General features: G+C 29.6%; 1 protein-coding gene across 2 annotated transcripts in view; it reads right to left on the minus strand.

Moving 5' to 3' along the window:
* Window positions 1-2,917: 2,917 nt before the first annotated feature.
* LOC124369056 (synaptotagmin-7) overlaps window positions 2,918-26,899 on the minus strand; it is a 250,142-nt gene continuing 226,160 nt past the window's right edge. For both annotated transcript variants that reach the window (XM_046826756.1, XM_046826757.1), the window contains 4 exons: window positions 23,801-23,969; window positions 21,585-21,797; window positions 16,970-17,080; window positions 2,918-14,845 (listed from right to left, as the gene is read on the minus strand). In XM_046826756.1, the coding sequence (XP_046682712.1) occupies window positions 16,980-17,080; window positions 21,585-21,797; window positions 23,801-23,969 (483 nt within the window). In that variant the 3' untranslated portion in view covers window positions 2,918-14,845; window positions 16,970-16,979. The remainder of the gene's footprint in view (window positions 14,846-16,969; window positions 17,081-21,584; window positions 21,798-23,800; window positions 23,970-26,899) is intronic.

The following is a 26,899-nucleotide window of genomic DNA, read 5'->3' on the forward strand; positions in this document are numbered from 1 at the left end:
GTCAAATTTTTAAAATCCGAGAACAGTTAGTGACATTCTCTTGGAATCTTCACTTTCTTCGTTCATATTATCAGGTCTTCAGCCTGACCATCAAGCTGAAGCTGTGTTAAGATACAATAAAGGTATAATAAGGTTCTTTAGATCCAAAATTAACTCAAAGATCTCTCACCACAGAATTGCTCAACTTCTTCCTTACTCGATGAACACTTCTTGGGCAGAATCTTGAGTGAAGTCTGTCAGGCGAAATCTTCATAACCCATCCAACAGCGCTCGTGGGAGGTATGGATCTTCCCAGGAAGGAATGGTTTGTACTATTTTGCACTGACAGGATTATCCATTGCTTAGACACCTAAGTCGTGACAGGTGTTTGGGCCATCTTGTGAATTCGGGGCCCATTTCAAAATAAATCACAAAGTAAATTATAGTTTTCGGCAGGTGAGTAGGCAGATCTCCATGGTATTCAGTGTCCCATTTGGCTGATGGGGTTGGATTTTGATGTATATATTTTTGTAATCATTTTATATTTCATATTCATGGCTGACCGAAATACAAGAGATATTGGTTTGAATTCAGAGAACTGCTTAGTTTGGTCTCGTCCAAATCTATACGACATATCTGGTTGGCATAGCAATAGCGTATGTATAAAACATTGTCAGAAATAATGCTAAATAAATTTCAAACAAAATTTTGAATAATGAGAAACAATTTTGCCTCTGTCTTTCGATGAAGTTATCTATACATTTTTTTGGAAATAGTATAAGATTTTCAAGATTTAGAACATTTAAATATATATGGAAAATGTCGTTGGATGTATAGCAGTAACAGTTCCAAGACCATCTTGCTCGTGCCAGCATTATGCCCCCATCTTGGTCTTGGGGATATTTATGAAGATTATTTCAGGATATTTATGAAGATTATTTCAGGATATTTATGAAGATTATTTCAGCCCTAATATTGAAGTCTGTTAAAACAAAAATCATAACAATTTGCTCTTGCAGAAATAACTATAATTTAGAAATTGTAAAAACTCACCATTATTTGGATTTTCTGGATAAATATTTAATGTAAAGTGAGAGTTTATGATCCTGTTCTTCAATGTTGTTCCACATTACTCCGTCTTCCGCTTCCGTTATGGTGGTAGAATGATTAATACTAACTAAAAAAAGTAATTAATTAATGTGAAAGGCAAATCCAACAAGAAATTTTGAAATTTTTAGCCAATAACTATATTATCACAGTATTTATATATATATATATATATAAATACAGTTTCATAAAAAATAAATAAATGGACAATGTTTCTGTTTAAACTATATAAACCTGCATTGTGGCCCTAAACCTTCCTCTTATCTATAAGACTTAAAAATTATTCTTTCATATAGTTATAAATTCTCATACATATAGTAAATCAATAATTTCAAATAAATAACAAGCAGGTTCATTTTTCTTATTATGTAATAGATACTTATCGTTTATGATGTTGCAAAGTATTTGATTTTATAATCTTATTTTATTAAATTTGGTGGCAATTGTTACAAAGTGGTTTGAATGGATAATAGTAGATATCATTTGGGTATTCCATAAAACTCTTTTACTCATGTAGTACTTTATATGTTTTTAAATTGTATAATATAGTAAAGATTTGTTTCACAAATAACGGTTAAAATATATTCGAAAGAAAACAACACAAATGTTAAATTAAAAATTTTGTCGTTATTTACAATTAAATCAAACGTATTTTATAACTTTATGTCTGTAATTTGTCTTCTACGTGATTTACATAGGGCCACAATATAGTTAAAAAAATATATCTCTTTCCATCAGTATTTTAAATATCTCAAACTCTGCTTTGGGTCACCTTGTCTTTCAACTGTGAATTGCAACACTCCATCCAGCGCAGTGGCGCTTTACTTTCGGTGACTGATGATGTAAAGTAAGTCACTCATGACTATTGTAAACTACAGAATATTGGCAACATTATTACTTTCACAATACTATTATTTGTGAAAAAATACAAATTTGAATAATTTTCTTCTAATTTTTATTGTTATGGTTTTAGTTTGATTCTGTAAAAGCGCTATTCATGGAATAACTGAATCATTCAAAACGTAGGTCAAAACTTTGAGTCGACAGGTTAGATACGTTGTTTGTGTCAGCAGTAGTACAATAAATCCTCTTGATGTTGGCAGGAAAAGTGTATTTGGCATTGACAAAACATAAAAAATCTTATGCCGTTGCATAAATAAAAAAGACTATTTCACTTAAAACACATGTTGACCATACAATCTGGCATAATTTATTTTCTTGCTTCTAATGATGTCTTAGATTCTCATCCTGAAAGATTCTTGCTGGGAATCAGATGGTTGAGCGCCTCAGTAGTTTCATCTCTATCATGGGCAAGATTTGTCTTGCATAAAATATAGAGTATACAATTTGTGGAAGGTAATTGTTACTTTTGAGAAAGGTTTAGATAGAATTCGATTACTGTTTTGGGTTTTGTTACTTTTGTTTTGATATAAACTTTGAATTATTTAAATAAAGTAATAGATATGTAAGTATAACGTTTTCGTGAATTATATTTGTGAACTTAAAACAGTGTAACTTCTCTTTTGCAGTTGAATTGTTGAATGAAAAAACTTTAAGAATCTTTGAAAGAATGAAAAGAATTATATATCCAGTATTTCTGTATTCTTCAGAAGTCAAAGTGAATGAGAATATTTCCATCATACTATTGATTATAAATTACCTTTTTGTTGTAATATTTTGTAAATGTTGAATTGCGACGCCTATATGTTTCTTATCTTATTTGATTCCAAGGGTCTGATGACACTTCTTGTGGACTGATAACGTATGTTTTTCCAGACGATGCACCTTATTTTAGATTTTTTTCTGACAGATCTTAATAATGACTAGAAAATGAAGTTGATTTTTCATTTATTTATTATACAATGATTCGACACTCGATTACACTAACAGAAAGCTGAAATGTAATAATATAAACACGTTAAATTCTACGTCTACGTGAAAAGACAACTGAACTGAATATAAATTAACTGCAAAACAATAATATCTGATGTATTGAACCATAGAATGACATTTTGGAACTGCTACCAAACATGTGAATCTGGATTTGTATAAGTAATGAAATAAAATAAGCTATCTTTTCATAACATGTTCAGAAATTTGTACAATATTTAACAGGTTAACAATACCTATGATACATACACTTATAACTTTACCTAAAATACACTCTATTTACCATTCTTACGAAGTTTTCACAATAGCCAGATATCGCAGATAGATAGTGTGAGTTTAACCACACAGCGCCATGCAGTTTTAACATTTACAAAGCACTTTGCTAAACTACCATAACCGTTTTAATTGTACAAATTAATTGAAAAATTTCACTGGTGAAATTAAAAATAGTATCTGTTGCTTGGCATCAATACACCAGTTACCTACCAGTAAAATTATTAACTGATGAAAACTAATACAATGCTACGTACACCCATTACAATGACATTAAACATTTATAGGCTATCGTCTTTTAAAAATATGAATTAATATAACAAACTCAATAGTTGTGTCTGGTAAAATTGTAAATCATTCCTTGAAATAATCTGACTAAATAATTGAATTGCTGGTTCAACGAACAATAAATATACGTGAACAAAACCTAAAATACACTGAAATAAAAACACGGTAAATACTCATCCCACTGTTATGTACAACATAAATTTTCAACATGTATTACTTGATTTTATACAAACCCAAAACTATATTAGTAATGGTATTTTAGAATGTTACGCTGTAAAATCATATATCTATAACATTGAGAAATTTAGGAATTCAGCTACATACACATGCAAGCACAACAACTTAGCACAATATATATACATATACGAATATATGTTTTTAAAACTCTAGCAGGTTTTTACTCTTAAGTATATGTTTAAACTCTGTTTTTGTATGTTAAAACAAGTTTTCTCACACGAAATTAATAAAATGTTCCGAAAACATGACTGGTTGAGATACAGATTTAACAAATTGTACAATGATAATAAATTTAAAATATATTTAATGGCGATTGGTAAAGGTAATATTTATTGATGTAAGTAAACTTTATTACTAATCATATTGGCAATTTGGAAAACATCCTAATTTATAGGCCAATTGTATTGCACTAAAAGTATTATTCAAAAAATACGAAAACTGCTTTTATGTAGGGTAAATGACCTTTAACAATATTGATTTAGTTCTGAAATAGCGTTATACTAAGAGTTTAAAGTAGGAAGCATGTTTTCCAAAATACAAAGTAATAACCTAACCACTAGTAATGGATTTCCATGAGAAATATTCTTCAATCTTTAAAAGACTTATGTAGCTACGGTTGAAAACATATTTTGTGTGTGTTTGTAATCAATTGTGTGTTGATTCCTATATTACATTTATAAAAAATCACCTATTTCATAGTTCTTTGGTTCAAATGTGATGGTAGAAAACACTAAATTCATACATGTGTTTTTAGATTTCTATGAAAATCAAACTGACGGTGAGTGTTGATAAAAGAATCACAAACATAACACAACTGCTCAACTGTTTTTGAATCAAAGGGATTGTATCAAAAGTTGGTGACAATGGTGTTTTTTAAAAGAGACTTTTAACTTTTTGTTATCTGAAGATTGTTTAAGTTTGTTAAGTGACTTTAGGCTTAAAGAAAATGGATTTTACTAAAAAATTTAAAACATGTAATTATTTTATATTTCAACTACAGTAATATATTAAATGTCATACGACACCACTTTGTAACAAACTTTTGGAAATTGATAAAATGGTAAATGAAAGTTGAAGTAGTATTGTAAAAGATGATCATAATCGGTTTAAATTTGTTATATTAAATATACAGTTATTAGGTGCGATTTGTTTTGATAAGTTTTTCGTCACTTTTAAAGCCGATAACGGTAGTTAAGCTATACTTATTGTTGTAATATACAAAATGTGACTGTTAGTCTATAGTTTATACATATTCATTAAAAAAGTGATGCTCGTAAAATTTTAAAACAGATTTATTTTTAAACTAATTAAATCTGGTTTAAAAACCCATTCAGACGTTTAAAATGTGAAAAGAAAATCATCCCACCTTAAATTTAATTCTTGATAGTGAATGCAAAGCAAAAATTTTCACCATAGATAAATTTTTCAAAAGGCATTAGATCACTTTTTGTCCAGGTATAAGTTATAAGCGTATGAAGGCAAATTTGAACATGTGAAAAACTTTAGCATAAGAAAGTTCATATTTGTCACGTTTCAGTTACATAAATTCATTCATAGATTGAAGAATTCCACATAACCATCCTGGTGCCTAGCGGTTGGGCTGCCACCTCGTATAGTTCTGAGACAGTTTACGGTATATATAATCACTAATGGAAGAATAGGAAACAACCATAATTTTGATAGGAATAAACATTTTCATGCTTTTCATTCGTTGCTATATATGAACATATGAAAACGAACAATGAAGCATTCAGGCAACACATGTATAGTAATTTAACTCGATGTTAGGGAATGCAACCGATACCATTACCGTATGTGTCAATAGCCTGTGTCCAGGAAGGCTCCATATATACATGTATGTGTATATATATTAATATATATGTATATTAGTGTTAAAAGATATATACCAAAACATGTTATCTGCACAGTAAAGACCATTTACAATAAAATACAACACATAACATCCAGGAGAAGGAACTAAGAAGTACAGTTTGTCAATTAGTTTTTTCACCATTAAACCCGTCCAAGCAGCGTAGCTGACTTGTTCATGCCACAACGTGTAGATACGTGCCTGATTTCTGCTTATTGAGAAAGAATAACCGATAAACCTTTATAGCCTATTCCCCTCAAACTGATTGACAAACCAATCTCACAGTGAGTCAAACACCATACAGATCCCAGGATGAATGTTTACCCTCACAGATATTACAGGAAATGTTATAACATCTCATTGTAAGTTATACACACGATTCCGGGACGAATATAAACCCTTACAACCATTACAGTGAGTGAGTGTGAATACACACTTGTCGGGTCCACTTTACCCTTATAACTATTTTAACCCGAGATAAAATATAATTCTTATAACAACTAAACGGTATGTTATAACATCTCATTGTTGTGATACATCTTGCAGATTTCTGGATGAGTATTTACTCTTATTACTACAATTGTTATTGTAGTAACATCAGCTCATCGTGTCACAGAAGTAACACAAATATTGGGATGAATATTTACCCTTATAGCTACTACAGGGAGTGTACATACACCTTACTGTGAACAAAAACTATTTTCTAAATGATACGAGACTTTGAATTACTGTACACAGTTATTAATTTCCTCCAATACTAATCTTCCAACAGAGCCTCCTGATGATTCTACTATCTTACATTCGAAACATTGTAAAATTACTAGATGAATTCACTTATAAATTTTAAAATCATGCTCAGTGAAGATATGTGATTTTGAACGTATTATGTGTGAAATTTGAATGAGAGGATAATAAACAAATTTTAACCAACTCAATAATAATAAGATGATTCTAATTCACTTTTTAATCCTGGCTAGTTCCTAACTTTATCCACATTCTGTACAGTTAAAGAACCTACAAGAAACAAATGTATTTATTTTAATTGCTACAAGTACGTACGACGACAAAACATTGAACAAAACTAATCTATACATGATCCATAAATACAAGATTATGATTTATAACATAAATCAATATATTTACCTACTATCTTATAAACATACGTTTTTACAAGAAGGTATACACCTATTTAAATATGTTAATCTCAGTCTGATTTGTATCAAAATCAAGACGATTTCTGTGTTTTAATTTAGTTTTCAAAAAGAAATTTTTTATGGTGCACTAAGTACAAAATATGCTTAACAGCTTTTGTTTAGTCATCAGTTTGCATAATGTCTCAAATACTTAATAACTAACGTTATATGTTTCAGAAAATAATGAACTGCCTGAATGAAATAACAGAATAGGCAACTGTATGAAAAGAGGTTGTATACTGAAAAATAAACACTACAATTTTATTAATAAAACGATTCATTTCTGTAATAGACATAACTGTTCTGCTTCGATATTTTGTATAATTTTTTGAATAAAAACTGTGATTGTCTTTCTAATTTTGCAAAGGGCTTGAGTTCTCTATGGTTTTTACTCTTAGTTAGGTGATTTGATAAAATCTGTGAATTGTCTGAACACCTCGAATTAAATATGAACTTACTGAATATTTGATTTAATTAATAGGTTTACAAGTCTAAGATCAAAGTTTATGAAATTGTGAAAGTAAAAATCCCAAGTTTAAAAAGGAATAAAAATATCTAATTACATGAGTTTATTTAGGCTATCAAGAGTAAATAGATTGTTAGTTAAGTAAAGCATGGACTATGCTACTAGTCTTAACGAGACATACACATTAATTAAAACATATTTTTCTTGAAGGAGTTAAAATTTTAATATAATTTAATATTCATTCTCAACTGTATTTCCAATTGGAAATGACTGAAAAATCTTCAATAATGTGTTTATAAAAGAGCTTAGGCAGCTAGGTGGTTTTTTACTTTTAAAATATTTTATAAAAATAAATCTTATTAAGGTATCATTGAATACTGCATATTGTTTATTAAGAGGTAACTGAACCGTGTCATTACTTTTATTGTAATCATATAAACTTAATTTTAGTTATTTAATAGTGAACAGTTATTAAAATTTTCAAATGTAAACAAGAACTCTTGATATGTATTTATTTTATGATTATCTAATTTTTGAAGTTTGTTTATCGTAAAACGACCTGTGGAGAAGTCAAACTCACTTTTCGTTAATTTTCTAAATTTTATACGTTTACGAAATATCAGCCAGTTTTGTAAGTATTTAATAATTTTGGAATGCACTCTCACACTGTTTGCAACATGCAACGTTGCAACAGTGTATGTAGTGTAGCTTTGCCTTGCATTCAACGTTTATACGAGCTATTCTCGTTAAATACGCAGTAATTGCTATAAAATAATAATTTTTACCTGGAATCAAATCGATGTGATATCTTTAGGTATCAAGTACTAACACAAGTTTTTATGCAGTATTTTTCCAGAAACTTCATCAGTGTATATTCTGAACACATGTTTATTCCAGTAAATAGTTTGTAAACCCGTGTTTACGACGACACACATGCGAGATGATCAGTCTCAGATAAAACGGTGTTGCTTTAACTTTCTGTACGGTCCGTCATCAAAGTCTTAACTGTGAAAAACTTGTATTGTAACTCGAAACGGCTATTATGTAACAAAATATTCTGTACTTTAAAATGAATTAGGTTAACTATGCTTGTGTTAGTTTATTATTAATTTTAGTGAGATGATACCATTAAAAACTAAAAACTACCAAAACATTAATGATTTATTTAAATATATCTTCCTAGTTACGTTTAAAAATGTTCATATTCTTTAGTTGGGAAATCTTGCATGACGCATGTATTGATAGGAAAAGAATAATTGTATTAGATGTTATTCTCGTATTAGTTTTTATATTTCAATTACGGGAATATGGTAAAATTCGACATAAGTTAATCAGTTGTGAGAAATTATTATTTGAGAAACTTTTGAATACTGGCTTAAATGTAAAATAAGGATAGTTAAGAAAAATGTAGCAATATTGTGAAACTGGTATATTAACTTTAGAGGAGAACAGATCTGCACCATATGGAACTCAAGAGTACTAAATATATACAATATTCCAAGATTTTAACATTCTCTATAAATTGTCGTATTAATTGTATATGTAAATATTGTAGATTTCCAGAAAATTAATATAAATATTAAAGTAGACAAAAATAATTAATTATATATAAAATAAATCCATTTTTAATTTTTAAGACCTATATTTTAATGAAATAAAAAATTTGACTGAAATTAATGTTAATTGCAACAATGTTTGTTGCCCTAAATACACAGATATTTCCGATATAATTTAACCATTTAAATTAACAGATTGTATAATCAATTGACTGCAATACAAATATAAAAATAATAGCCAAATTAAGAGATTGCAATAGTCGTACTTTATTCTTGTCATTAAATGAAAGCATAATTGTAATTTCTACCAGATATTTAAGAATATAAGTAATACTTCAACTCATGTCCATAATTTTTCACTCCGATGTTCTTTATTTTATAGAAATAAACAAGTTTATTATTTATTTTATTGAGTCGAACAAGTTTAACGACTCAGTTATAAAACTGTTAGAAACTGCATAAAAAATCGTAGACAAACAATTCAGAAAACAAAGAAACCCCCACGAAAGGTTTGAGCAAATATAATTAAAAGATATACAATTTTTATTTGTTTTAATGTTTATAATATAATATACATATATTTACGTTTCAGAAAATTGAGCAGTTTTACTAGGGTCACAGTCTTAATGAATCCTATTAAGCTGCAAAAGATTTTTGAAAGAAGTTTTTATACAGGAAACTTGTTTTTGTAGAAAATGTGTGCCTCTGGGTTCAACATTTGCACTCTTTGATAACAATATATTTACTGTGTGATTTTTGGACTTTTAAAAGCTTTAAATAATATTTTGGCCCCTTCAATCAACACTAAAATGGAAATCTAAGCCTATTTTAATACAAATGCTGGACAATATTAAAAAAAGTGTGTTCTTTAGATATACGAAATTTTGAGTAACTCTTTACAGGAAAACGACATTTTGTTTTAGAAGTTTAGTACGTTAACAGTTAAAAATTGTAGAAAATTTCTAATTCTTAAATAATGCTCAAAATTCTTACACTCATATGCTTTAAACGTATTTAGTTAAAACATTAACCATAAACACCTGCAGATTATTACTAAGCAAAATCTGCTGCAACAACACTCATTATATAAAAATACATCCTTTCCGGAGTCAATGGGAGTCCATCATATATTATGTACGTGTAAACTAACTACAAAGTTAAGGTAGCAACCTCTTTTATTTGAGTCAACTTAAGACATAACAAACACTACTGCCAGTGTCAATACTTTGTGAGAGAACCCGAACGGATCACTATCACATGCTTTCATTCCTACTTTCACGCTGAACCTAAAAAATAATGTATACATTTCAAAACGTCAAAAATTTATATAAGAAAGCTTTATGTGGAACACAGTACAAACGATGTAATAAATATGTAACAAATTTAATTACGATTGATTAAATTTTAAAGACCATAGACATTTTTACAAAACGAAAATAGCTAGCTGTATTTTAAAGTGTCTGCTTGACTGATACTGATATATAGTTTTTTTACTCCAAAGTCGATAACGCTAGTTGAATTTACCATTTAAGAGTCAATTTGAAATTCGACACTGCATGTATGACATTATATTTATTTAATAATATTTATTGATACACAATGTACCCACTTAAAGACCATTAATTAATGTAACTAATAGTAAACATGAAACTGAACTGGTAATATTTAAGAGTACTTGCTTCTAGTGGATGGAACGGCGTAGCTCTGATAGTCTCACATATATCGGCAGACGCCAGCAAAACGTCTGTATATCTCAGGTGCGTGTAACAAGTCAAAGGTCATGTGGGACGCTGTGCACAGGGAACCGGGTGAAATTCCCAAGCTGAATCCCAAGGACATATAATTTATTTATATATTCGTATATTCACACGAGGAAATGGAAATACTGCGGCCTTTTAGTAGTAAAAATATATTTCTAAAGAGCCTGGGAAAATGTAACTTCTGATACAACCAGTAAATTAACGCAGTGTTTTTGTCACCTGCTACATTTGATTTAAACGCAAATATCTCTGATAACACACAAACTATATCGATCAATAGTAGAAGCTTTTGTTCATCTAATATTTATACACATTGGCTGAATGTACTAATGAGAGTTATTTAGGCTTTTCTGTACTATTAGTCAAATCTTAATTGAAGATCTATAGTTATTATAACACGGGAATTTTTACGTGTTTTCTTTCAACGAAGCTGGAAAGCTTCGAATCTGAATATTCTTATTCAGATTTGAAAATGGTTAATAAAGTTCCACAAAATCTCCACGTTAAAATTTCTTTCAACAAATTAGAGATCATATGAACTTGAAGTGGGTAAGTTCAACACAATAAATATCAGGAACTAATATATATATATATATATATATATATATATATATATATATATATATATATATATATATATATTACTTGCCGAGGGTCAGAGCTCGCTCCAAAAATTGTTCTCATTGTCTCAATATTAGGGTATAGCAAGTACTAAAGAATCTTGAAATACATAATTATATTAAAAATTCACTTTAAATACAATTAAATGTGTAATTATGCAACTGAATTACTAATAAATGTTTGGAATATTGATTCAGGACCAGGAGTTATACAAATTAACTTTCAAAAACAAGAAAACGAGAAACAGAGTGAGAAAATTTACATACGTAACTTGATACTAGACATTATTGTACGTAACATTATGCACTATACTATGCAAAATTATTTTTTTTATTAACTTATTCTCATGCAGTTACTTAGTAGAATTTATTCGAACAAATACTTTGATCTAACCATAATAGTGACAAATTTGAAAGGTACTCAATCCTTTGACAGAATTCATTAGGAGTAAAAAAAGTTGTAAATTAGAAACATGTGGCTTCCTATGTGGCAATATAAATAAAAATATTGCTGCAAATCACTATAATAAAGCCATTACTTGTAAAGGCAAATGCTGAATATCCAATCATACTATTTTAATACTGCTTTGCAATGCATAGTATGCAAGGTCCACTTACATAGACCGTATATCCTCTTATCGTATATGAATAACCTTACGGTAATAGCTGACTGGTTTACCATTGATTTATCATTTACTAGAATAACAATCTTGTACAATGGCTGAATTAGTTGGTTTCCATAAACCGTGCACTTTACGCAATGGCTAATTTGAATTATTAGCTACTGATTTGGAATTGCAAACTTTAACCACTTAAAATAGACGTAACAGTATAAGTAAAATGAAATTGTTTAATACATGTAAAACACAATATACGAGTATATGCTTTATAATATGTTTATTCAAGAGACTATTTCATGTCGTTGGCGACGTTCTATTTGCTACGGCGGGATGGAGGGCCAACACTGCGTTATGGATGGGGAAGGGATGACGAATCATCGTCTTAATGATGGAAGGGAGTGATCCGACGTATCAGGGGTTGATAGGGAAGGATGATCAATCGTCGCATGTATACAGAGGGGGACATCCACCGCCTTAGGGACGTAGAGGATGTGGACGATCCATTGCGTCATGGATGGGGAGAGAACAGTGTCAAGGACAACTATTATGACGAAATAAAATTATTAAGATTTATAAGTTTAAATTACTCAATATGAAATAGGGCATATTATTTTGTATTGTGGGGTATATAAAAACTTATGGTTACATAATTTATAAACGAGCCAGTTGGGATTATATATATTTAAAATTTGTAAATTTATTTAAAAGACTGGGTGTTTTTTAAAAGGAACAATAATAAAAATTTTAGTTTATGCAATCTAAGACATTTGTCTGTTGCACATGTTTTCGTTGATAATTAATTGATATATAATTCTCATATAATTGTAGTTTCAGATGCTCCGAAGCCTGAATCAAATTGAGTGTGGAGTACCCAATGATAAACCTATATACACCATTAAAAAGTTAACATGTAAAAGTATAGTACATTTATTATGTTTTAACTGTAAGTTATTAAAAATGAAAAAACAACAAATCCACATATGAATTACCATGAAACATTTGAATTAATCTCTAACGAGTGTTCAATTATGAAATGCTCTTAAATGAAATGTTTGTGCACTACAATGTACATACACTGCGAAAATCGTGAAGCCAATGTTTCCCATTGGAAAAGATAACGACGTAATTGCGAAAAGTAACATTTATTACAGCTGACATTAAATAAACAATGTTTATGTACTACAGTGCTTAAGGTACACAAATTCTCTCACATTATTTCAAATAAAAAGGTAGTTCCTTTAGATATATTTGAAACTCAAATTTAAATTAATTTGTTATTCACTGGTACATAGCGTACATTTGGTGCATTAAGTAAAAATATAATAATTTGGAAGCATAATATCTGTAAAGTCTATTTAAAGTGGTCAAATAAATGTAATGGTCAACTTTCAGCATTCAGTCTTTCAAATTCCAAGCTTAGCTCGTCATCGTAGCTTTCTGTTATGATAAAAACTCAATAACATCTAATTAATGTGACACAACATTAACCCATAGAGCACATTAACCATCAACCTATTGATAATATACATTGAGAAAGTAATGGAGATAGCTACACAAACAAACACAGTTTACATAAATTGGACTCGTTAATAGGTCTGACATTTAACAGAGATTTCTCTCCTTGTACATGACAGCTGATCAAAAGATTAAAGCAAGATAATGAATGATAATAATACAAGAAATTAAGTACTGGGTGTAAATATGTCTAGAGTCTTGCGTACTTATATTAAATCTCTCAATACTCGATTACACAGAATTTTCTTTTCAAGCCTTTTTACACAATATATAGCGAAAAATCAAATCAAGCTGAATCATTATTATATGAACTTTAACAATGAGAAGCAGTTTGTATGGTACAATCTTTACACTTTTTGTTTCAACGCTCGAAGTTTGAAAAATAAAAAAAGTATGATTCATACATAATTTTGAAAAAAAAACTAAAGATTTCTCTACAGTTAATATGTATGGAGAATATTAATTTAATTTAATTAAGATATTATTAAGTCCTAAAGCTAGAAAAGTGTATTCTAGATCTGTAATATTGTAGTTTATGTCACTAAACAACTTGCTATCGGAAATAAGTGAAAACATTAATACGTTAATATTATTAGAATAATCGTTAACTACAAATATACACAGATGAATATTTTGCATTAAAGAAGAAAGGAAATACAAAGCAAAACTGTTACTAAAACGACAAAATAGTCGCCTTCGTCATGTATAAGCAAAGAAAGCCAGAAAATAATTGAAAATAGTAATTAAAAAACGATAAGTTAAATGAAACATGAAAAATTTAAAAGAAACCCTTAGATTTGTTTATTACTAAATTAAGTGTTAAAATATTTTTACTATTTGGACTCTTAATATTATCAACTTACATAAAATATTATCCGTTTTTACCCTGTATTATTACTCTCATGAAACTTTAAATTTTAGAGCATATACCATTAGATATCTTAGAATGACCTGGCCTCCGCAACTACTGGTATAGCATCCAACTTCGAGAGTTGATACCATGAAACAATAGTGAACATCGTGTAAACTAAAATTTGATTATATCGGTATATGTAAATTCTATTTCTAAAGTTTATACATTGATCGGTTTAAACAATAGCTGAATTAAAAAGTATGGCTATGACAATAAATAAAACAGTGATTGTTAAAATTACATTAAAAGCTAAGACTTTACATTTAAAATACTGTTTATTTTCAAGTAAAAATGGAATTATCCTCTAATAAGCTCCTTATAAACATAGTTTCAAGAATAAACATATATGTCGTACTTCATATTTAACTAACTTGACATCCACAAACCAGAAAATATGTCAAAATATAAACAACCATATTAGAAAGGTTATGAAATTAGTGTGAGTGATCATAGCTGTTTTGTACAAGGATTGTCACGGGAGACTGCGACTGCGTAGCAATACCATAACTAAAGGTGGGATACATCAAGTTACAGAGTCCACTCAAGTACTGAAGATGCCTGTCAACAGAACAATCTATATTAAAATTAGACAATATTATATTTATTTTCACAATAAAACTGTTAGGCAATGAAATCGGTTAATTTATAAAACCATAAAGATGTTAAATTTACAAAATAGTTAAGGGGTAATATCTCCTATAAGAACTTAAAGAAATTGGAATGGATACCATTTCCAAGTAAGAATAATATTTTGTTGGTATAAAGTATTGAAAATGGTCTCTATAATTAAAAGTATATAAAAATAAAAAGTAGCTATCCGTTATTATTGAAACTATTGAAATCATATATTAGTTATATGATAAGTTAAATACATATCATTCATCAATATTGAAGTGTAATTTGTAGCTAGAAAGTGAAGACATGTGGTAATCATAGCTAAAAAATATACATTTTATAAAATAACATTTTCCTAAATTTTAATTAAAGCTAAAATGTTTAAAATTAAAATTAAAGTTAAATAATAACATAACAGATATATGTTTACTGTGTCTTAAAACTCTATTAGTTTTGATCAGAGCCCAAAAATGCTATAATACTCACAGTTAATAAAGGAATAAAAGTCTCCCAAGCTAACTTGGGAAACCAACTAGACGATTTTCTTTTTATTTATTTAGATTAAAAACACAAAAAAATTTGTTACCAGTTAAATAATGGAAAAATTGCCTTATGTCTATTAGTTTGATTCGACAACAAATAGGAACATTTTATTTACTAGTATCATTATAGAGTAGATATAGATTTTTAAATGAAAACTTTTGGTAAGCAAGGTAATACCAAAACAAATTGGTAAAGTAATAATACAAAGAAAATTGTCTTATAACATGTTCTAATAGGTAAAAGAATTTCCCTGAAAATTACAATTAATTTTTTTTATAAGTGAAGGATTGTGATTATCAAGCTTTATTCTGTATGTGAACACCAAGATGTTAAAACATTTTGGTAAGAATAAAACACACATTAAATACACTGAACGGTATATGCTAAAAATGAAATTTTATAACTGATCGGAAATGCATTACAGTTTAAGAAGTCAAAGTTGTGTTAGCTACAATGAATGGAAAATTGTTAGTTTTTAACATACTTAATTGAGTTAAATCTGCAATAATTACTTCAATAATTTAAAAATATCATTAGTTTGCGGAAAAATAAAAGACGTGTTACTATAGTTTTAAATTACAAGCATATTCCTCGCTGTTCTTCCTTTGATTTGAGAAAATCAACGGATCGGAAATGTGGATCAAAGATATTCCATAACGCAATAGAAAGTAATGAGGTTGATCCCTATTTTAGCATGAATTTTTAATGGTTAAACCACGTATTTAGTAGTCGTATATTTTTGAGTAGGTAAGCGTTGCGATGTTCATGCTTTGCTTATCTAAAGAGCATTTTTAAAATTATTTGAAACCCGAAAATTTAAAAGTTTAAAGCCATTTAATTTATATTGTTAATTCACATATCGTTAAAGTATACAAATAAAATACAATATACCAGGTCATTCTTAAATCTTAAAGAAATATAATAAGATCTCTAAAATGTGAGAAGGGAAATTATTGACCTCTTCATGCCCTTCCATGATGTTCCTGGAACAGAATTGAATTATAGTCCTACTCGAATATATACACATCTAGCTCGAGATACATCTAGCAGTCCAATAACTCCATTCACCATACGTACCTAGCACACACGTTCTGGAGATTTGTAAGAAATATCTAATAGATTTAACCATAACAATAAAATAATCCATCAATTAACATTCTTAAAAGGAAAAACTAATTTTAATTCAGCAATATTAATCTCTGATATTATTGTTGCTTCCGAGATTTGTATCTCTTTGCACGTTTGTTTAGAGTTAGAGTTATCCAGATATATTATTTTCTGATTCGCCTTATATTATGCCGTAGTAAACACTCTTTACGCAGTGCATCACAATGCCATTAAAATGTAACTGTGAGGTACAAATCACAACACATCCTCGAGCTCCTAAAGCTTTAGCTTCTCTGTAGTAATGACTGACTAGTGTTAGTGTACACAAGATAAACACGTCGTGTTTAATTACAATTAAATTACCTTACACTGCACATCTACATTATTTAAGCAAGTCTAATGTATGACGAAACACACCTTATGCTGATTACTCAGGTTTCAGTCGATGCCACTGTACTATGGTCTGACGGGGCTTTGTAATCATATCTTGCCAATGTTTGGTCTCAGTAGCCCCGGAACCGTTCTTGCCTGTGACAGAAAATATAACAGGTAATATCGTATACAATTATTAACTTCCTGCATGTGCGGGGCGAGTGCAATAATAACAACACTGTTAATATCCCACAAAATAGCACTGAAGTAACAATTAAATAAACATGTTTGTGTTTCAAAACATGTCTACCTACCATTCCACTAATATTTAAGGCTGAGAATATACGTTAGCCTAAATAAAAAATAGGAGCAGGCGATACAGACAGTTCAATAGTTAACACAAACCCATACACAGAAGTTAAGGATAATACCTGTATTTTGTATTGCTTACAATCTTAGCAGAAAAGAATTGTAAGTTTAATAGCATTCAAATACAGTTAACATGTAAATACAACGCAAAAATTACCATTGGAAATATACTCATAAAATTCAGTTCCTTGTAAAATATACACACCAACGTACGTTCATAAAGTGTGCACCCTACATAAAAAAAGGAAAAAAAAAAGTAAAGTGTCAATCGTAATATCTACTTACACGCTAGAAAAACTAGTAATCCAGTAAACTAGTAATATTTATTGAACAAATATCAAACTTAAATCATAACGACAACGGGTTATCTGATAAATGTTATTATTTACTGTTACTGTTTATTTGTCTGATGAGATAGTTTTAAATCTAAATTGCTGGTAATAGTACCCCTTTTAGTATTATACACTGATTTTCTATGGTTATGAAACTCAATTCACCCATGATCTAATGATAACTGGTGATATGGTTTGATTTAACGAATCTGCATAATAGAAGTTTTAAACAACACCAGGGAATATGATGAAGAAGCCTTACACGTCATGTATATTACTTTCATTGTATAATTTCCTTTGAACCTGTAACTGGTGTACATAAAAAGTGGGACTACAGTAATGGAGGCTAAAATACTGTGTAATTTTTTACCACACAATGTTCAGGTGAGGGGTTTCTGTTCATCTAGAAATCTCTCAATCAAACTCGTTTTAATAGGCCAACCCTTATAAAACCTTAAAAGAAAACTTAACCGTTTATCAAACAAACAATTGTAATAAAATGACAAGAGACACCTTTTAATTACGATTGTGGATGGCAAAAATAAGGAATACAACAGAATCTTAAGAAGAAAGAAGAAGAAACATTTCTTTGGAAATCTTAGTAGGTTTCCAAAAGTCATTTCCATTATAAGAGGAATAAATAAAAAGTGCCAAATCCAACTATAAGAAAATTGTAATTTTTGATAGTAAAAAATAATAAAAACCCCAAACATATTTCTTCATTATTAGTATTAACAGATATTATACATCCGATGAAATTGATAAAACATTATCAAATAAAAATAGTTATACAAATATAGTATTAATAGTAAAATAATTGGAAAATGCAATAATTAAACATACTTAACTATGCAAAAAATGCCAGCACGTTGAAAGAGTTTTAAACTATATACTCGCATAAATTAGGATATTATTTATGTTTTAAAATAATATCATTATTGTATAATAAAGTCAGTTTGGATTTCTAAAAAGCTAGGCACCAATAATGGTCCAATGGTGCAATCGCAGTTTTTTACAATCTTAAAAGGTTTCAGTAAGTACTATGTGTTTGAAGATTCTACCTTCCTATTAATGTCTGCTTACTTAGATAACAAAATAAAAATCGTGAAGATGAACTATAAAAAATACAATTCGAGTGTCTCAATAATCGTGATATTGCTCCCTTTTATTTATCTTAAATGAATGCAAATGATCTGCCTGTAAGCATTTCAAAGACAAATATTCAAAGTGTATATATGCTGATGAGCTTAGAAGTTCTGTTAATCTTTTGTAATGTTTAAAACCCTTCAACACAGAGAGTGTCCATTGCAAACATTGAGCTTACACTGTCATCTTATGCAGCCAGTGTCATGACTATCCTCCAAGCCTTATTGTTGTATAAACTCGTCGAAACATTGCCATCACAGTTACAATCCTAGACATTTCAGCATCGCTGTGGAGAACCATATTCAGTCGATAAGTGATAAACTACAAAACAATGGCTATCAACTGAGAGGCTAAAATATCTCTACGATATTATTTGTTCCATCGCAACGTAAACCAGAAACAATAAATAGTCAAACGCGTCTAAGAATTAACAAGGTAACAAGTACTAATTTTCTTTGTATAGATAAGATAGATTTACAAAATTAAATTCAAAAAGTCAAGCTGTTTAAATTGAAATTTAAATGAATTTAAATCAAAATTTGTTTTAATTTTCAAAAAATATAAATAAAGCAACTTAAGAACTGCTAATAGCTTTTTTCCCTTAAACGCTTAAATTACGTCGTTTTAGTAAATGACTTACACACTTAACTATACAAAAATAGTATTTATTTGGTCGGGACACTGATTTGGAGACATTAACCTTTACAGTGAAAGTATTTATGTTTGATAAGAGAGCATTAAAATAAGAAATTAATAAATAATCTGTCAGTACCATAACTAACGAAATCATCAAACGAGTCGTGATGTATAAATATCTAAGAGTAAACTAAACTTACCATAATATGGCTGCAAAATGTTTTATTAAATTGCATTAATATGAGCAATATGAACTTTAAAAAAGTTCAAAACAGATATGAAGACTAGTACCAATGGAAAAATCCCTTTCAACAAATAATTTGAACTAAAGAATTCAGGTAAAACTTAGCTGTAGATATTGATAGATAATTATTAGAGAACACAAATTACAATTAATGTTACTATATTAAGAAAGTATAACCATTCGTGACGATGTCCAAGCAATATCAAGACTATTACTAATAAAAACTTGATTCAGAAATACATAATTATTTTGTAAAATTTGTTTTACAAAACAAATCCATTAACAAAATACGCGTATTTCAATACCTAACAGTAAAAATAACTATAAAATCAGGTAAATATTCCTTAAATAGAATAAAACGAATAATAATACTAGTTTCAATAATTAAAAATTAGCCAATATATATTTGATCATATTGGTACTGTTAGAATTAAACGAACTGCGACTGTATGATTATTGCGTGGTAGCTTCAACATTTTTAAGTAAAACAAGATAAGAAAATACAAAAGAAGCGAGTTTCTAATCAGCATATTCTACGAAGCACAAAGCTTTCTGTACTGACAACGAGGAATCAAAGAGAAAAGAACTAATCCACACAACTGATCAAGGGAATGGAACACGTGTAGTCTTTGTTTTTAGGGTATTTACAACAAACGTGAAACTTACTGTTTTTGCTCAGCTAATATAGGCAAACTTCAGCGGTGACTTTTCTAAATTTGAGAAATGTCACCATGAATTAGACTTCCATTGTTAAATGTTTCATACAAAAAATATTATCCGCAATAGAATAAATTTTTTTACGCTGTTATGGTTTTAAAATTAGTTTATTCATAACAAAAAACAACCCTAATAATTATAATTGTTTACAGTTCTAGTATTGATACACGTTATTATTTTAATTCAAACATTAACCTTAGACGCATTGGTTATGTACCTTATACTAATTATTTTATAAATATTGCTTGAAACATACCTTAAGCAATATCAATATACCTAAGCCATACGCTTTTGCATATTACCTATGGACCAAAAGATATCAGACTTTTCTTGAAATATGGGGAGGGGGATAGCTAAAATACTATTAAGCTAAAATATTTGTTATTTGAAGTTATTGATGTTACTGATTTGTAAAGTTGAGCATTAAAGTCGGAAAATAATAATATCCAACTTGAAATAGTGAGGTGCAGATTGGAGGAATGTTTTCTATTTTTAACTGAATGATTTAATTTTTGTTTAGAGTACAAAACAGCTATCTTAATTTATTTTAACAGAATTTTCAATACTTTCCTTTTTAATCACACCCACTCATATGTATATCGCGTTTTATCTTATTTTTACAATTCGTTGAACGTATCTGTGATCTCAAGCATAAAGTGTTAGAAATTTACAACACTGACTAGGACGACGTAAAAAACGATCTCAAAGCAAACGTAGGACCTGCGGTGCTCTTTGGAAGGAGTCCTTGTCTCCAGACTCAATTCCATCTCACTGTACAATGTCCGGACGTTTGAGATCTCAACATGGGTACAGACGAAACACTTGTGCTGTAAAAGTCCTTGATATCAGTCAATCCCACCCTTTGCAACCAAAGAGTGCTATCCCAACATTGGCTTTGTCGGAAACCTTTGCATGAAGAGTGAGCTATTATCCCAAGCACCCCTCAAATCAGTGTGGGAACAAAAATCTTCATTGCTGCACATGTACAAGACACGTTTTACTTCCAACAAAACGTGCACACGCTTATTATAAGTATGATGGTATGATCTCGTCATTAAATGAAGATGGGTCAATCATATGATCTACAATACTGACACGAAAGTTATTGTCCTATTGTAAGGAAATGATTGAGTCTTGTTGTATTCACTATACAAAAAATACAATTTTAGTTGAATTTTTGAAAATCACCAAAATAGATATATTATAAGAGACTTACCAGCTAGCAGAATACGCCCAATGAGTTCATTACGGCCAATGTTGTCAAAATCCATAACCATGACATCCAGAGAACATTCCCTAATCTTCTCCCAGGGCACATTGAAGCTGAAGTTTTCATTAAACACTGGATTAAGAGTACACTTAAATATGGGTGTCTTGCGTTTTTCTATTCGTTTATCTCCAAACTGCAGCCACACCTTTACATATGGATCTGAAACATACAATAGAATGAGAGAATTCCGTAATAAAATTGTAAAAAATGCCGTGAACAATAATTATGATATTTTATATTGTACGAAGTACTGTATAATACAGTCATTAGATTTGTTGCATAATGTATAATTGATTTTGAACACTACGTAAACATTTGATTTAAAAAACTGATTGAGTATAAAACATTAGAGTAATTTATTTATTTGCAAAATGGTTCAGATACCAGTCATTTGTAATGCATTACGTAGTCCAAGCATAAAGTCCTCAAGGAGTTTACAACCATCGGCTAGACAGCAGGTCACGATATTACGACGTCATACTTGTTTGCGAAGGTTTTGTTCAGGAAGTGATCACTTTATGCTATATTCATATTTTCTCATATTATTCATAATGGAGATGATTTCAAAAACTTGGCGTTAAATTGAAAATAATCAATCGTGGATTATATTTAATTTAAAAATACTTTAAAATAGTGTACAATTTTAAAAATATTTACAAATATTCTCAATTTTGCTAATAAAAAACACCTTATGTTTCACGAATATCTCAGCACAGTGATAGCAAAATATGTGAGTTTGATGTATAATGAAAAAATGAAGCCTTAATTTTTAAGTACAGAAAACTCTTCGCAAAGAATAATATCTTTGATATTGCAACCGATAGTCAGAAATTTAACGTTTGATTTGAAAACTTCAGAATAAAAATTAATTTTAGCTTTAGCATATAACCGAATGAGAGAAATTAAAACACAGTAATTTAAAATTGGTTAATATTATAATGTTCTGCAATTGCACTTGTGGTTGAGGTTTTACCAGGAATTTGTGACGACCCTTCTTTATTACGGTATAGTATGATATAGGCAAAACATGATTAAACTATACAAACAATTACACCTGTCCTTACCTACCACACCGTCACCACCAGCATTTGGATTTTTTTAAGTTTTGGCTTAACCTGGGGATATTACAAGTCTCATTTTGCTAACTAATTTATTTATGCTAACATGTTAGTTTTGCTACACCAAGATCATATTTACTTATACTCAATTCTTTAACGGTTTTAAGGATATTTGTCATTTTTTCATTGGCAATATTGTAAATAGTACAGATGAGCTAATACGCTGTAATTGACATACGAATACTTCGAAGATTTAAATAAGGTTTACTTATCTCGTCTATTTTACACTCAAAGGCATATTTAACCTGTAAAACTATTTCAGTTTTAATGAAGTATTTGAAGCTTGTTAACCCAAGAGAGATTTGTTTGGTGTGAAACTAAAATACTACTGTAATTATAGATAAAATAAGTATACAGAGTGTGACAGAATTAGAAATGTATCTTAAATAGATATTTATTGTATTTCTTGCTTCGGAATAAACAATTGTTCTTTAGAGCATTGCGCTCTATTTCAGATTATTTACAACTTACCTGTTTCTATTTTTTCTTAATTACTCATATATGGTTTAAATTGTAATATATATTTCCTGGTTATTTAATTCATTATATCGGACAAAACCCAAACACAGTGATATTATACTTAAAATTTCTAAATAGTGGCAGTTTGATTTTAATTAGAACGAACTATTTAAAATTAACTTTAATTCATATTTGATAAAAACTTATAAACAAGAAGTTTAAGGCATCAAACATTACTTAAAATAAAATTCTTGCTGGTAGTTTAAGTTAAAGATAAAGTGTAAGAAGTGTAATTTTATTGCCCATATTTAAATTCTTTTATAAATTTCACATCGGGTGCACATTTTTTATTAGATTGATATTCTTTATTACGATTTGTGTATCTTAAGATTCTGTGTCTGGAAACGAATGAAAGTGCATGTTGATAGTTTTCTAACATGGTGTGAAGTATAACGTTACTTCATGAAGTATTTACTGTCCTACTTACAAAATACAATATATACTAATTTGATGGTTGCTATAACCAGTTGAACCATTTTAAAATTTTAGTATGTTGCAGTGATTTTGTAACGTAGACTGTGTTACCAGATTTGCCATTGATGTCTTTAGCCTTGAGGTTGCGAGCCTTGAGGAGTGACAGTGTAAGAATGCTGTTGCTGGGGTGGTAGCAAAGAGAAGTCAAAAGTTCCCCACACTTGTCTTTGGCTGGAGGCTTCAGAGCCTTCCAGAACGACGGCTTCTCTGACAAGTCCACCTGCAAGAACACAGTCAAAAATGTATAAAATTTCTGAGAACAAATGCAGAGCATAAATAATGTGTTATTTGATTTACAAAATTGCTATGATTTGATGTTGGAACCAAATTAAGGCCATCACAACATCTACCTTCTGTATATAGATTTTACACTATTGCAAGATATTCAGACGTTACTATGACTTGTGAGCAAATCAATTTCAATGTATTAATTCAAAAAAATTAAGCTTGATCAAGACCAGAAATAATCGAAAATAACATTTCTATCTGGCATAAATATTGAATGTTTATTTTGAAACACTAAAAACTAACTTCTACCATAAACATAAACGTAGCTTATACGAAAAGGGATTCTAGAATAAATATAAGCATGTTAATATTACGTTTTACAATAATTTGTTATTTGAAAAATAAAGAAGTAATTATTTATTAGTTCGAAAATATAAAATATATTACTTCTTTTAATAAAACGATGTCGTTAAAATATCCAATGAAGAGACTTGTACTGAAATAAGCTTTAGGGTAAGAGTTTGTCTGTATCGCCTTTCCAAACGGTTTAGTGTTAATATTGAACAAACTTGTGTTAGGGGGAGGAGAGGGTCAACTATTTACATTAAAAGCCTAGCCTGCCTTAAATAAGAGAAATTGACACCGTACTCTCAGATAAATACAAAACAGCAGATTTAATTCAAGCTATGATTATGTTTTATTAGACAAGGGAAATCATTATATTGAACTTTGCAAAGATTGAATGAGATTGATTGTATATTTTACCAAAGTTTTTGTATTTTAAACGCTTAAACATCATGCTATATCATTGTAAAACAATTGTTTATAAAAATGGATTCTATACAATAATAAAAATAAAGAAACTCTCAAAGAGACCTACAACATGTAAAAACGGAGTTCCAAACTAAAATATCTCTAAGTACTCTTCAGATTATTATACAAGGGGAGTAAAGGGTACATTTAAAACCAATTTAATTAATTCTTCAGCTTTTCATATAAACATTATTTGCTTAAAGAACGTTAAGTGAAAGTTATTAAACAATAACAGTTCCATTAATTACTATTCATTCTTGAACATCCTAAATTTTTTCAGTTTGTTCAAAGTTTTCGTAATTTTTATTGTATTGTTTTCATCGTATCAAGATCTCTAAAATAATACAAACTTCACCATACTATTACGGTAAACATTTCCATAGGAGCCATTCCCATAATAGGACCACAATTCATGACTTTTAGTATCTTAGTCTTAAATTTTTGAGCAGTTTTTATTTATTAGCTGAACCCTTACACTATTCCAATAATTTTCAATACCAAATTAAACAGCTTAAAATAATTAAAACACTGAAATAATTGTGACATAAGCAAAAAATATAGTATTTGAATACTATATAATTAATTGTATAAGTATATTAAAGTTAGCTTTATGAAATTTCAAGGACACCAAAAATAGATTTAGTGCAAAATACAGAGTACCATTAATGTTAAAAGTTAAATTAATATCTTCCTTTATAACTGTAAGACATAATAAAACACACACACACACACACACACACACACACACACACACACACACACACACGTATACAATTTATTATTATTTATGCTCTGTAATGGTGGTGGTTGAGAAAACTATTTTTATAATAAGATGCGAAATTAGTTAGAGAGATAGCTCTTGGGTCTGAGGTTCCTGGTTCAATTCTCACCATTGGCAATATATTTTTGCTTATGAAGAAAATTACTTTTAATTGAATAAAACACATTTATGTGTATTGGATTATTTTTATCTGTACTTCAAGAAAGTTAATTTGTTTGGAAATACTTTTCTTCATAATATACTGTAGGTTTATTACCTACACTGAAGATTTGTTTTTCCTTCTTCATACTTCATACAGGCAGCCAACCGTATTTGAACTATGAATACGCGTAGTCGTAATAATCTTGAGGCCGAAATCAGTATGGCAAATACTATAGAAAATGAAGAAGACTCTTTGTGTGGAAAGTGCAATGTGCCAGTTTCCAATGAAATGGCTATGGGGTGTGATGGTTTTTGTCAATTATGGTACCACCCTGATTGTGTGGACATTGACAATGAAATGTATGCTGTGATCAATGACATAGCCGATAAGGTTTAATGGTATTGCGAGGCATGTAACAATAAACTGAAAATGCTTATCCGCAAGTCATCGAAAGTTGACGACCGTTGTGATTGGCCGAGTATAATTAATGTAGTCCTAACAGAACTTGAAAATCAAAGCAAGAACAATGTTTTACTGTGTGAGAGAATCGATACGCTTCCCTCCCAATATCAAAAACTTAACAGCGAACTTCGTGAAATTAAAACAAACCATGTAACTTTGAATGAGATTATGCGCATAAACGGTAATTCTCAAGTAATAGACACTCGAACATGTCTAGGTCGATCTACTAATCACAACGTAACTAATAATATTGAAAGCTCTATTGCATCTACTACTCTGTGTCACACGGACAGGAGCCAGCAGACGAAACCTGATGCTGTCAATACTACCGCTACCCGCTCAAACAACATAACCTATTCCAGAGTAGTTAAAAACAGTGCTCTTGGCGCTAAGATGGGTGGAAATGATACAGTCTCAAAAAATAATGAAAGTGACAAGGATTTTGAGGTTTATATCTCACGAAGGAGAAAATCTGCTATGAAGCATGCCCAAGAAAGAGATAACAGTGGTGATACTACTTATCAAGAAAAAGCTACAGCTAGACCTATTGTTGGGATAAAAACAGGGGGTAGTAGTAAACTAAAAATTGCTAGTAGAAGATCTTGGGTGTTTGTCTCTCGTTTGGATACAAGTGTTGCCAAGGAAATATTGAAACATACTTGAAAGACTCTGAAATCAAGGACTTTGTTTGTTTAGAGTTGGAGACAAAATATGATACATACAA

This window comes from Homalodisca vitripennis, chromosome X (assembly GCF_021130785.1).
Source record: "Homalodisca vitripennis isolate AUS2020 chromosome X, UT_GWSS_2.1, whole genome shotgun sequence".
Taxonomy (NCBI): domain Eukaryota; kingdom Metazoa; phylum Arthropoda; class Insecta; order Hemiptera; family Cicadellidae; genus Homalodisca; species Homalodisca vitripennis.